The sequence below is a fragment of the Dendropsophus ebraccatus genome, chromosome 4, assembly GCF_027789765.1.
Source record: "Dendropsophus ebraccatus isolate aDenEbr1 chromosome 4, aDenEbr1.pat, whole genome shotgun sequence".
Taxonomy (NCBI): Eukaryota; Metazoa; Chordata; class Amphibia; order Anura; family Hylidae; genus Dendropsophus; species Dendropsophus ebraccatus.
This window is the reverse complement of record NC_091457.1, coordinates 166,238,936-166,253,626: the sequence shown is the minus strand read 5'-3', so window position 1 is coordinate 166,253,626 and position 14,691 is coordinate 166,238,936. Positions and strand designations below refer to the sequence as shown.

At 47.0% G+C, this 14,691-nt stretch overlaps 1 protein-coding gene across 8 annotated transcripts in view; it reads left to right on the top strand.

Annotated features, from left to right (window-relative positions):
* The window catches only part of DIPK1A (divergent protein kinase domain 1A), a 102,416-nt gene extending 96,483 nt beyond the window's left edge, over positions 1–5,933 (top strand). For all 8 annotated transcript variants that reach the window (XM_069967686.1, XM_069967691.1, XM_069967689.1 and 5 more), the window contains one exon: positions 4,578–5,933. In XM_069967686.1, the coding sequence (XP_069823787.1) occupies positions 4,578–5,390 (813 nt within the window). In that variant the 3' untranslated portion in view covers positions 5,391–5,933. The remainder of the gene's footprint in view (positions 1–4,577) is intronic.
* The last annotated feature ends 8,758 nt before the right edge of the window (positions 5,934–14,691 follow it).

The window sequence follows — 14,691 nt, the reverse complement described above, 5'->3', positions numbered from 1 at the left end:
TGTATCTATATACAGCTCTATATTTATATACGGCTCTATGTATCTATATACAGCTCTATATATTTATATACGGCTCTATGTATCTATATACAGCTCTATATATTTATATACGGCTCTATGTATCTATATACAGCTGTATGTATTTAGTGTAGACTGTCCCTGTGCTGGGACCCTCAGTGATGTCTCGTTATGTGCAGATGATTGATATCACATCATAGAATAACTCCAGGTAATGGGCCTGTTCATTGATGATTGGGGCTGAGTGACCCCCGTCCTGTTCTCTGTTATCACCAGCGGGGCCCCCCTTCCCTGTTATTGATGGTTGGGGCTCGGTGACCCCCATCCTGTAGGAAGCACAGTTCTGTCTGTTCTCTCCATCACCAGCACCCCCCAGTATTGATTGTTGGGTCTGGGTGTGCCCCCGTCCTGTTCTCTGTATTACTGGAATCCCCCCATTATTGATGGTTCGGGCTGGGTGACCGCCCCATCCTTTTCTCTGTATTACTGGCGGCCCCCCATTATTGATGGTTCGGGCTGAGTGACCCCCGTCCTGTTCTCTGTATTGCTGGCGGCCCCCCATTATTGATGGTTCGGGCTGAGGGACCCCCGTCCTGTTCTTTGTATTGCTGGCGGCCCCCCATTATTGAGGGTTCGGGCTGAGTGACCCCCGTACTGTTCTCTGTATTGCTGGTGGCCCCCCATTATTGATGGTTCGGGCTGAGGGACCCCCGTCCTGTTCTCTGTATTGCTGGCGGCCCCCCATTATTGATAGTTCGGGCTGAGTGACCCCCGTCCTGTTCTCTGTATTACTGGCGGCCCCCCATTATTGATGGTTCGTGCTGAGTGACCCCCGTCCTGTTCTCTGTATTGCTGGCAGCCCCCCATTATTGATGGTTCGGGCTGAGTGACCCCCGTCCTGTTCTCTGTATTACTGGCGGCCCCCGGTATTGATGGCTTCTGTCCGTACATCCGGTTAGTAATCAGCCTGACACAAATCCATATCATCAATAACCTGATTCCCAGCCGGCCGGGCTTTTAGCTTTTAGCGATATTTGCAGCTATTCTGCCCAGAACTCCTGTACAACGTCCAGATGGGAGAGATGCAGAGACCACCTGATGGATATATCACTATAACATAATAAGGGCTGGAAATAGAATTATCCGTCTTCTTAAATCCCCACTGAGGATAGCCCCTTTAATGGATGCTGAGCCCAGATATGGTGGGGATTCCTGTCCGGCCGCCATCTTGGCCTCAGCACCTGAGCATTGCGGTTAATACCGACCTCCCTGTGCTCCCTTACAGCAGGAATCTGCTTCACATCCCACAATTATTTTATGAGAATCTTCATTTATTTTTTACCTTTTCAGTAATTGTCGCCTTTTTCTGAGTATAAATCATGGAGGCTGCGACTGGCGCTGTAGACACGACCGGGCGGCTCCGCAGGTTCTGTTACATAATGTATGGCCCTGGTGATAAACAAGTCCGGGGAAGGTGACCTGGTGCTGATCACACGTAGAGACGTCTCATAGATGGCGGCAAGTGACGAGACATCTGACCCCCCACCCCATCCGCTCCCCCTCAGTAGACGTCCGGCCCTTATGATCTCTATACGGACAGGGAAGACTCACCATGTTGGGACAATTTAGTGAATTGGGAACTAACTGAATACTAGATGTAATAATAATAAGCTTGAGACCCCGTATTCTGTACAGATCATCTCAACAGTCTCCTCCTTATCATCACAGACCGGGTTACAGTGAATGGTGACACCAGTATATAGATATATAGTGTGGGATCAGGCCATTCACAATAGGGGATGGTCACAGGTCAGTCCCCCCCCCCCCCATCTGCACAGGTCACAGAGCATGCCTAGAAACGGAAAGTGAACAGGGCCCCCTCCAGTCCAATGCGCCTATGTCCATGGGGCTGCTGTAAAGCAGGTTTCTAAATGCTGCTAAAAGAACATTTACAATTGGAGAGTAGAAACAAATTATAGAAAAAGGTTTCAGTGTTCGGCTGTGATTGGTATAGAGAGGAAATCTGGGTGATAGGTTCCCTTTAAGCTCCCTCCATTGTCCCTATTCCCCCGCTGTACCTGTAATTGGTGACGGTTGTGCAGCGGTATACCTGTCACCGGCCGTCAGCGCTGCCTCCTGTCTGGTCACACACCAGCCGCCATCTGTGAATCATCTATATATAATAGAGAAGCCGTAGAAAGGTCTCACAGTGCAAAGACCTCACACTCACCGCCACCAGGGGGCACAAAGAAGGATGGAGGCCCCACCACCACTGGTTGTCATAGCGACAGGGACCGGACAGCACTATAACTGGTGTCCACCCAATAGTGGGCTATCCTCGAGTGTCGATATAGATCCCTCACTAACCACATCCGGCCCAGCAGTCGGGGACCCTCTGCCCCTCGGGTGTCCAGACAGCAGGAGATCCCATGGCGACCACATCTAGATGCCACCCAGGATTCATGCGGGGGGGGGGGGGGGGGCTCAAGAGTTTATTACCATTTTATGAAAAAATATAAAGTTCTGTGATTTTCTGTGTGAGAGTGAATCCGGTGAGCCGCGGCAGAGCGTTCACCAGGCCGGAGCCGCCATCTTCTTGTGGTTTATGATCTTCTGATCAGTATTATGGGGTTTGGCTCAGGATTGCAGACCCCGCTTAGTCGTCTTATGTACAGTTATAGTTTTCATTATTTTAATTGACAGAATCAAGAACTTTAAAGGGAACCGGACGCCATGAAAATGTCGCCGATCCACTAGCGTCTGATTATAGGAGAGGACTGACATATGGGAAGGCAGGAATAGATTCATTATAACTCTTTACTCATTCTGGGCTTAGGAGTCCAGTGGGCGGTCCTAATTATTGATTTACAGCTATCTGTGTATAACTGGCCCTATAGAGAGATGTCAGTCACATGGTAGGACTGCCCCCTTGACTCCTAAGCCAAGAATAAGCAAAGATTTATATGAATAAGTGACAAGTTATTCTGGAACTTTACCCACAATGCTATAGATCAATCCGTTGAGCTCCTCCAGTCAGGATACATGAGGCCTGCTGATTGGACGGCACTTTCATGAGGACAAGATCCCTTTAAGTCCAGTTCTCAGGACTATTGGGGGTTATGTGCCCAACTGGAAGAGTGACGCTGAGAGTAATCCTTGTCTCCTGAGGCAAAAAGAGCGGGCGCAACCCAAATCCTTCTAACTCAGATCCTCACCCCGACTTTGTCTTTTTTTTTTTTTTTTAAATCTTTGTAATAATTTTTTTTTTCACACAAAAAATACCAGAATTATAAAGTTTATCAGTTAACTTCCAAAAACTGTGGTTTTGCTCTGGAGGTGGCGGAGGGTCGGCGGCCATTGCGGTGTCATGCTGGAAATACATTCTGTCCCTTTTAGATGTCACTTCATGGAGTTATTACTAAGGCCGCACTGCATTCTGCGCAATTTATGTGTCCCGGGGGGAAACCCTGGACGGACAGAGTGTGAACGACGGCCGATGATGCATTAGGTGCAGTGTAGTAGAGAAGACGTGAACAGATTGTAAGATCAGATCCCTGGATACAAAGTGAAGAACGGCCCCTAAGGGAGGTGAGAACAGAGGAGGCCGTGGATTTCAGGCTACAGTGAATGTATTTATAATAACCCCTTCCTGCCCCCATACAGTAATAATGCTGGCGGATGAGCCCTAATATAACATACATGTATGGCATAGGAGTGGCACCAGCTTGGAGTTAGCTCAGATCTCGGCCATTTAACCCCCTAGATGCCACAGCCATTATCCTTTGTCAGCGATTGTGGGGGTCCTGCAGCTTTTGAGAGGAGTCATAGTAATAAATCCAGCCTGGACCGAGCGCCAAGTCATCATGGTGGTACGCAGTGACTTCTCCCCGAGGTATATAGAAGGATGGATCTATCGGGGACAGCAGGAACAAGGGGCTAGGGACCACCTTGATGACTTATTCCTGGGGTTCGGGCAGTATAAAACGATGACAGGTTCCCTTTAAGATCCCAAAGAGCCTCTTCCCGACCTGCTTAAACAATGGACAATGTGAAGTTGTTGTTTTATCGGCTCGCAGGAAGATTCTGCAGGTGAAGCTTTAAAGTGCTCCCAAGTGATCGCCCAGACGCTCCCGTTGTTTCCCTGAATAAGGCAAATCCTAGGAGCGCGGCCTTTTTCATGTTCCTATTGAACTGCTGATAAGAGCGCACTGGGGTTTGGAGGCGTCTGGCGTTCAGACACACAATAATTTCCCCCGTGCGCTGGAGGATGCGATTAGAGGCGCAGTTATCCACGTCCGCAGAGGAGCCGTGCTCATGTATTGATTCACCCTATGAGCATTACCAATGTCTTACTATATAAAGATCCCTACATCTATGAGCAGAAGCGGCGGGTGCGTGCTCGTCCCCCCGAGGGTTCTTATTAGGGTCAGTTTTATGCAATCATATTACGGCGGCATTCCTGCGTTCATATTACAGCCCGATAAGGAGGTAACATGGCGGCGGTAACGTGGATGCGCTCGTCTCATTAAGTAACGTTCTTTCTTCTCTATCTTTTTCAGACTAAATTAGGAGACCAAGGCAATCTCCGAGATCTCGTCAACCTCATCCTCGCAGCCGCAGATGGTAATAAAGACGGCCACGTGTCCCTCCCGGAGGCCAAGTCTGCATGGGCCCTTCTACAACTCAATGAGTTTTTGCTGATGGTGATCCTTCAAGACAAGGAGCACACCCCCAAACTGCTGGGGTTCTGCGGGGACCTGTACATAACGGAACACGTACCCTACACCTCGCTTTACGGGATCAGTCTACCCTGGATCTTTGAAATATTTGTTCCTCAAGGACTGCGGAAACGCATGGACCAGTGGTTCACCCCGTCCTGGCCTCGCAAAGCCAAGATAGTCATAGGTCTTCTCGAGTTTGTAGAAGACATTTTTCATGGACCTTATGGAAATTTTCTTATGTGCGACACAAGTGCCAAAAACTTTGGTTACAATGACAAGTATGACTTGAAGGTGGTGGACATGAGGAACGTTGTTCCGGAGATGCACTTGAAGGACACGATGAAAGAGCGACCATGTGACTCGGACGCGGACTGCGTCTACGGTACCGACTGCAGCGCCGCGTGCGACCAAAGCAAAAGGAAATGTACCGCAGACGTGAGCCAACCAAACCTAGCGAAAATCTGCCTGTTAGTCAAGGACTACCTGCTGCGAGGGAGCCCGTCCGAGATCCGAGAGGAGCTCGAGAAACAGATCTCCTCCTGCATGGCCCTGAAAGCTGCTACTAAGAACATGGAGATGCAACACTCCCTCATACTGAATAACCTGAAAGCTCTTCTATGGAAAAAGATCTCCCATACTAACGACTCCTAACATCGCTCGCTCTGTCTTTTATGTAACTTTTTTCATCATCTTTTTTTATTTTTTATTACTATTTTCACCTGTGGTATTCCTCCATTCAGCCATTCTTGGTTTTACCATCTTCTGGTTGACATCATTGACTCATTGACTCTTGCTCCACAGTGACTGGTAGCACGTGATATGCACTTATATTGCCTCCAATGTTGGCAACAACCCCCTCATTCACCCCATCATGTCGGATTTGCTCCATTCAGGATGTTACGATGCTGTGAAATTTGCCTCCTCCTCTTCCTGTAACTCAAGGCGTTTTTATAGAACATTAACTATATTATTATTATTATATTTTTTTTTTTGTTAGACCGCCGGCCAAAAGACCGCTCGTGTGGTCAGATAAAAAGCTGCTGTTTTATTATATGGGAATAGGAAAGCGGAGATAAAAGTTTACGGATACGTTAGCATGGATGAATTTGCACACAGAGCAGAAACTAAACAATAACATGCCATTAAATGTGGATCATCAGCCGCGTCCCTGACATGTTCCCCTTCTGCACCAGTGCTTTTGTCTTCAATGTTTCTTATTTTAATATAAACTTAAAGGAAAATTCCAGTAAAAAATAATATTTTTCCAAATTACTGGTGTCGAAAAGTTATACAGATTTACGTCTGTTTAAAAATCTGCAGTCTTCCAGTACTTATCAACTGCTATATGTCCTGCAGGAAGTGGTGTAGTCTCTCCAGTGTGACACAGTGCTCTCTGCTGCCACCTCTGTCCATGTCAGGAACTGTCCAGAGCAGCAGCAAATCCCCATAGAAAACCTCTCCTGCTCTGGGCAGTTCCTGACATGGACAGAGGTGGCAGCAGAGAGCACTGTGTCACACTGGAGAGATTACACCACTTCCTGCAGGACATACAGCAGCTGATAAGTACTGGAAGACTGGAGATGTTTTAAATAAAAGCAATTAACAAAACTAAATAACTTTATGGTATCCATTGATTTAAAAAAATATTGCTGGAGTTCCCCTTTAGGTTTAAGGTTGCGTAAAACCAGGTTCACATATGATCAGCTGTTTGTCATTGTTCACACTCAGCATTCTCACAGAAGATAAGAACGTTTCACTTAAAAACATGTCTTCCATGACTTCTGTTACATGCTGCAAAGCATAAAAGCCAAGGACACATCTGAATGCAGTCATGTATTACATTGTACTTATTAGGGGGCAAACAAATGGCTCTTTGTTAAACATTTTTGCTCTTTTTCTCTTGCAGCCGCTCTCTCTGCTTTCCTGAAGGTCAGTTGTAGTCTGATTATAAATTAGCTTACAAGAAAGTTCACGACAAGGCAGGTAAAGGCTGGAGACTGATCCATCAGGAGAGGAGAGAGAGGGGCTGGAGACTGATCCATCAGGAGAGGAGAGAGAGAGGGGCTGGAGACTGATCCATCAGGAGAGGAGAGAGGGGCTGGAGACTGATCCATCAGGAGAGGAGAGAGAGAGGGGCTGGAGACTGATCCATCAGGAGAGGAGAGAGAGAGGGGCTGGAGACTGATCCATCAGGAGGAGAGAGAGAGAGAGAGAGGGGCTGGAGACTGATCCATCAGGAGAGGAGAGAGAGGGGCTGGAGACTGATCCATCAGAAGAGGAGAGAGAGGGGCTGGAGACTGATCCATCAGGAGAGGAGAGAGAGGCTGGAGACTGATCCATCAGGAGAGGAGAGAGAGGGGCTGGAGACTGATCCATCTGGAGAGAAGAGAGAGGGGCTGGAGACTGATCCATCAGGAGGGGAGAGAGAGGAGCTGGAGACTGATCCATCAGGAGAGAGAGGGGCTGGAGACTGATCCATCAGGAGAGGAGAGAGAGAGAGGGGCTGGAGACTGATCCATCAGGAGAGGAGAGAGGGGGGCTGGAGACTGATCCATCAGGAGAGAGAGAGAGGGGCTGGAGACTGATCCATCAGGAGAGGAGAGAGAGGGGGGCTGGAGACTGATCCATCAGGAGAGAGAGGGGCTGGAGACTGATCCATCAGGAGAGGAGAGAGAGGGGCTGGAGACTGATCCATCAGGAGAGGAGAGAGAGAGGGGCTGGAGACTGATCCATCAGGAGAGGAGAGAGAGAGGGGCTGGAGACTGATCCATCAGGAGAGGAGAGAGAGGGGCTGGAGACTGATCCATCAGGAGAGGAGAGAGAGGGGCTGGAGACTGATCCATCAGGAGGAGAGAGAGGGGCTGGAGACTGATCCATTAGGAGAGGAGAGAGAGGGGCTGGAGACTGATCCATCAGGAGAGGAGAGAGAGGGTGGAGACTGATCCATCAGGAGAGGAGAGAGAGGGGCTGGAGACTGATCCATCAGGAGAGGAGAGAGAGGGGCTGGAAACTGATCCATCAGGAGAGGAGAGAGAGGGGCTGGAGACTGATCCATCAGGAGAGGAGAGAGAGAGGGTCTGGAGACTGATCCATCAGGAGAGGAGAGAGAGGGGCTGGAGACTGATCCATCAGGAGAGGAGAGAGAGGGGCTGGAGACTGATCCATCAGGAGAGGAGAGAGAGGGGCTGGAGACTGATCCATCAGGAGAGGAGAGAGAGGGGCTGGAGACTGATCCATCAGGAGAGGAGAGAGGGGCTGGAGACTGATCCATCAGGAGAGGAGAGAGAGAGGCTGGAGACTGATTCATCAGGAGAAGAGAGAGCGGAGCTGGAGACTGATCCATCAGGAGAGGAGAGAGAGGGGCTGGAGACTGATCCATCAGGAGAGGAGAGAGAGGGGCTGGAGACTGATCCATCAGGAGAGGAGAGAGAGGGGCTGGAGACTGATCCATCAGGAGAGGAGAGGAGAGAGAGGGGCTGGAGACTGATCCATCAGGAGAGGAGAGAGAGGGGCTGGAGACTGATCCATCAGGAGAGGAGAGAGAGATAAAGATGGAGATGGAATTAAGCAAACACAGCTCAGTCATTCCTCTTTTTAGGTATTGAGAAGCTGATTAGATGATCATCTAAACCAAATCCAATTTATGAGAAGTCGTCTCCCTCTGCAGCCATCATTATTCTCTTGTTCTAGAAGCAGCTGGAAGGCAGGAACAGGCTGGTAGTACCTGAAAGGTAAGTGTCACCAGAAAATAACTACAGAGCATGATGAAAGAGCTGAAAATAAAAGATTGGAGTAAGAAGCAGATGAATATTAGTCTTACTGGTTGGGGGACACAGTGAGAGTTGGGGGGTTTCATCCTTAGAATAAAGACATAAGTACAAGGTCCAGCAACAAACACTGGAGACAGCAATGATACAGAGGGCAAAATCTACTGACCGTGATGATGACCGCCATCTCATTCAAAGGGCAGTCCGGCCAAATTCATAATTACAGGGCTGGTAGTATACACAACCTATACTTACCGATCCCCGTGCCCCTGCACTGCCGCAACATGGGGCGCCCAGACCTCGCCGGATGTTGTCATCTCTTCATTTCTTACTACATCACGACACAGCAGGAAAGGGCAGGGGGTAACCAACCAATCAGTCAGCCAATCAGTGACTGCAATGGTGTCCCGCCACATTCACCGACTGCCTAAGCGGTGCATCTCTCAGCCAGGATGTGCTGTAGCAGGAGGGGAGAGATGGACAATCCCAGTGGTGGTCCAAGAGCGGAATTCAGCACTGCGGGGGCATGGGGACAGGTAAGTATAGGTTTTTTATTATGTATATTATTTTCCTTCTGTATGATAGGAATCCCCCTTTATCCTGATCCCTGCAGGTATAACCTTATATCCCCCTATATACCATTGCTACATCCTTTATCTCAGTGTCTGTGTGTTGCGCTGATCCTGAGCTCCATCCTGGACCGTCGCCCATTCTGATCTGCAGCTGCATTCAGGACTCCAGATCCCGGTACTTCTCTTTGGCTTTTGCAATCAGATACTTCTAGTGATTTGCATTCTGGGACGTTTCTACTTTACTTTATCAGGCAACTTGATATATAGAAAAATTACTTCTCCCAGAATGCATTGCGTCAGAGAGACACGGACGGCTACGTTCACCTGAGCTGTCAGGAACACATCTACCATAACGCTGCGGCTGTCACTGGGGATTAATCCACTATAGGATGTAATGCAGATTATTTCTACATTTAAATTGTAAAAGTACGTCTGACAGCGAGAATATTCCTGGATTCCAAGAATTTCCTGCATAATGTATCCTGAGTATGACATGTATGGGGTATTATTAGTCTCTATAGATAACCAATAATCACCTAGAGTCACCACTAAATTTCATTCTGGAATCCTCCATCATCCTTACACCCGAATTATAGTGTACAACCTGCTCCTGGGTTCAGACTTCAGGATGTATCCCGCTCGTAACGCCACAGACACAATATCAATGAGGTACTGGTGGTGTATCATCCAGACTATCTCTGTATATCAGATCTGTGCTACAATTATATACACACTATTACACAGGCCTTAGGCTTTGTTCACATTTGTGTTCTTAAAATCCTGTAAAAGAAGAAATAACGAGTCAGAAATGCTCATAGACCCCATTACTGGTGTTATACATGGTTAGAAAACAAAACTTAACTGCTTTCTTACAGAAACAGCGCCTCAACTGTCCTCAGGTTGGGTGAGGTATTACAGCTTAAAGTGAATGGATACTTGTAGTACCACAAACAACCTGAGGACAAGGATGGTGCTGTTTTATTTAGAAGAAAGCTAAAATTATTATGTTAATTTGTTTTCCCTAAGACCCATTGGCATCACAACATATGGGGTAAATTCGCCCCTGCGAGCCCCTGGGACGAAGGAATATTTAATGAAAAAATAACAATTAAATTTTAATCCCCTCCTCCATGAGGTATAAATAGGCTCCACCTCCCCCTAGACCTCAGTCTAATTATAAAGAAACATAAAACACAGGGAGGGAGTCTTGTGATGCCAATGGGTCTTAGGGAAAACAAATTAACATAATAATTTTAGCTTCCCTTACGTCCCATTGGCATCACAACATATGGGGAATTAGCAAGCATTATCCCCAATGGGCGGGTTATTTATTACGTCCGCATTAAGAACAGATCTTGCAAAGGTTGTTCTTGACAAGAAAGAAGTATCCAGCCTGAAATATCTCACAAAGGTTGTCAAAGACGACCAGGTAGCTGCCTGGCATATGTCCTCAAGTGGCACAGCGGCACGCTCTGCCCAAGTGGAGGCCACAGCTCTAGTAGAGTGAGCCCTGGTAAATTCTGGTGGATCCAGATCAGCAGAAGAGTAACATAAGGCAATGGAGTCACAGATCCATCTGGATATTAAAGGTTTTGAAGCCTTTCTCCCCTTGTTCTTTCCTGCGAAAGGGATAAAGAAATTCTCGTCTTTACGAAAATCACCTACTCTATGTAGATAGATCTTGATAGCTCTGGATACGTCCAATAAAGAAAGATCCAAGTCTTCTTTAGATGATCCAGTAGGAGAAAATACAGGCAATACTATTGGCTGGTTGATGTTGGCAAATGAAGCCACCATAGGCAGGAATCCTGGAAGGAACCTAAGGATAACTTTGTCTTGGGAAAAAGTCACGTATGGAGGTGCGGAGCCAAGGGCTTGAAGTTCTCCAACTCTCTTAGCAGAGGTAATGGCTAGTAAAAGAGAAACTTTCAATGTTAACTTGAAGTCTACTTCCTCCCAAGGCTTAAAGGGAGGAAGACACAGGCGTCTCAACACAAAGGATAAGTCCCATGGGTCTACCTGCTTTACCAGGTTAGGCCTAGTCTAGCCTTAACAAAATTCTTTACCTCCAAGATCTGAAAGAAACGTGAGTTTAGGTGTGCAGAGAGGGCTGCTATCTGCACCTTGATGGAACTAGGTTTTAATCCTTTATAGAAGCCTTCCTGTAAAAACTCCAATGACTGTGGAGTAGAAGGTTTAAGTCCATCAATACTCCTGCTTACACACCAATCTTGAAAATCTTCCAAATCCGTGCATAAGATTTATTTGTAGTGCAACTACGAGCGTGAGAAAGGGTATACTATACCTTCTCAGAAAAACTAGAGTCCAATACGGTCCTCTCAGTCTCCGAGCTGTCAAGCTGAGGCTGGAAAGATTCCTGCACAGATGTTGACCTTGGAATATTAGATCCGGATGCAGAGGTAATCTCCAAAATTCCCCTCTGCTCATATTCATGGGCAGGGTGAACCATGCCCTCTTCGGCCAGAAGGAAGTTATTATTATCACTGACAACTGATCTTCATCAAACTCTGGGAATCATGGCTGTGGGAGGAAAGATATACGCCAGCTGGTATGTCCGTGGTATTGTCATTGAGTCCACTACTGTGGGATTGTCTGCCCTGTAAAGGGAACAGAAATTCCTCAGTTTGGCATTGCTTGCTGATGCCATGAGGTCTCTCTGAGGAAGCCCCCACCTCTGGGTTAACTGAATGAACACTCTCCTTGAGAGAGACCATTCCCCCGGTAATGTCAGGCCTCGACTCAGTCAATCCGCCAATATATTGTCGACACCCCTGATATGAATCGCAGAGAGTCTGGTTATTTTGGTTTCTGCCCAACAGAAAAATCTTCTCTACTTCCCTGAGGAGAGAAGGGGATCTGGTACCTCCCTGTTTAGGTACGCCACACAGGTCATGTCGTTCATCCGGATTCTGACTGCTCTCTGTAAAATAGGAGGAGAAAAATGAAGAAGAGCTAGGTAAATCGCTCTAAGCTCCCTCACGTTGGAGGGCAGAGCGGATTCCTGTTGACTCCAAGATCCTGCAGTCGTGATGACTGTCAGATGAGCTCCCCAACCTGTTCCTGAAGCATCTGTCGTGATGGTTATCCAGTGTGGTTCTGAAAATAAACTCCATGTTTGACTTGTCTCCACCACATTAGAGAATGTCTTGTTTGAGTCGATAGAACATGCATCGCATCCAAGTCCTTCAGTCCTCGGTTCCATACTGTTAGTGCTTCTCTCTGAAGAAATCTCATGTGCCATAACGCCCATGGCACCGCGTCCGCAGCTGAGGCAAGGAGCCCTAAAAAGCGCATTTATGTTCTTATGGATACCTGACGAGGAGGAATTAGGAATTAAGTCTGATTTCTCTATGTTCATAAGCCAACCTAATTGTTGAAGTATGTCCTGGACATAGTTCAACTGAACTCTCAGAAGATCCTGAGTCTGAGTCATAATCAACCAATCATCCAGGTAAGGGATAACTTTATCCCCTGTAAACGGAAGCGAACCATCATGGTGACACTACCTTTGTGAAAACAAAGGGTGCGGAGGTATTCCGGGTGGAAGGACTTTGAATTGTAAGTGTCTTACCTTCCCCTGGATTTGGATGGCGAAGGCTCTCCTGTGAGCCTTCAGAATCGGTACCTGAAGATATGCATCCGGTAGATCTATGGTGACCATAAAATCTCCCTCCTGGAGGATAGATTTTACCGATCTTATGTTCTCCATGTGGAAAGTCTTCTTTACGATGCATCTGTTGAGATATCGCAAATCTATAATAAGCCTACAATTTCCGGATGGCTTCAGCACTAGTAACACTGGGGAGTAAACTCCCTGACCGATCTCAGATAGAGGAACATCCTCTAGAGCCTCAATGGAAAGGAGGCGAAGAATTTCTGTCTCTAGGACTAAGTGTCTTTCTGGCTTAAGATTTCTTGACAGAAGAAATCTTGGAGGAGGAAGAGATGATAAATGAAGGACATAACCATTTTGAATAATATTTAACACCCAGTGATCTTTTCTTAATTCTTCCCAGGCAGGGAGAAACAAACTCAGACGTGTTCCCACTGGACAGCTTCTGCGTCAGAAGTCTGGTTTCTTGTTGGTGTCCTTATTCTGCTGCTTCCCGGAACCTCTTCTGGAATAGTTTCTTCCTCGACCTCTGTACTGGTATCTCCCTTTGCCTCGCTGAGGAGATTTTGCTCTGCGAAAGGAATCACCGCTCTTATAGGACAATGGTAGGGACTTCCCCTCCTTGTCAGACAATTCCTCCATTAATTTATCCAGCTCAGAGCCAAACAGCCTACCTGGCTGGAACTCCATATTACAGAGCTGAATTTTGGAGTTAGCATCTCCAACCCAGGGTTTTAACCATAGCGCCCTTCGGCAGCGGTTGAGAGCGTACTAGTTTTTTTACGCTAACCTGGTTCCCTGAGATGCATCATCGCAGAGGAAGTCAATGGCCATAATGACCTTTTTTAAGGAGCGAAGGACCTTGTCCCTGCTAGCTCTACCTTCCAATTTTCCTGGACCTTGGTCAGCCATCTTCTTAGGCTTCTAGAAACCTCAAAAGAAGAAATGGAGACTGCCCCTTGGGCTGCCGCTGCCGTATATGATCTCTTGAGGGCTACCTCCACCCTTCTATCCATCGGATCCTTAAGATTGGATCCGTCCTCCGCAGGCAGCACAGTACATTTTGACAGTTTGGCTATGGCCGGGTCCACCTTTGGAGGCTCAATCCAGTCCTTACATTGTTCTTCCTTGAGAACATATAAGGTCTTAAACCTCTTGCTCAAACCCGGAGCCTTTTCCGGTTCCTTCCATTCCGCCTGTAACATAGACACTGAAGTCTTACCCACAGAAAAAGCCCTAGGCTTTTTTGAGGAGGACCAATCCTATCCTCTTCTATTTCCTCAGGGTGTATTTCAGCTTGCACAGCTTAGCAGAGCTTGTGAATTCTATCAGCTGTGAAATACCCCCTGAATAATTCTTTCTCATTTTCAGAAGTAGAAGAGGTTTCAGAAGAAGATGATGAGTTAACTTCATCAATCACAGTAAAACTGAAAATGACCATAATCCTACAGCCATAAAGTAATATACTCACAGGCTGGGAGTAGAGAGAGAAATACTCCGTTTGGTCTTTAACTTAGGACACGGGCGGCGATTCTCATTAGCCGCTAAAGTCTTTTGCACATAGTACTTGACCCATACAGCTACATCCTGAACATCAGGCTCCTCATAGGTTTAGGTCTGCATGAAGGACAGCGTACTTAGGCATTATAAATATTTTTAGGCATTCATAAATATTTTTATGAAAGAAAGGATGAATCTTATCTGGAAAAAATGATCCTCCTAGGGTATCCATAGCCATCAGGTAGAGGAGTCTCACACTCGGTACATGAAGTGCTTCCTTAGAAGGTCTTTTGCCAGCAGCAGGACTGGTCTCCATTTCAGACATTTTTAAGTCTATAGAAGAGAGATCACAGCACTTTGCACTCAGATGTTTTCTATTAGATCCAAATGAGCCACAGAAAATCCTTCCAGAGGAAGACAGCCAGACCTAGAGGTAGCAACAGTTTACCTTCTGCCTTAAACACACAGCTAATCCGGCA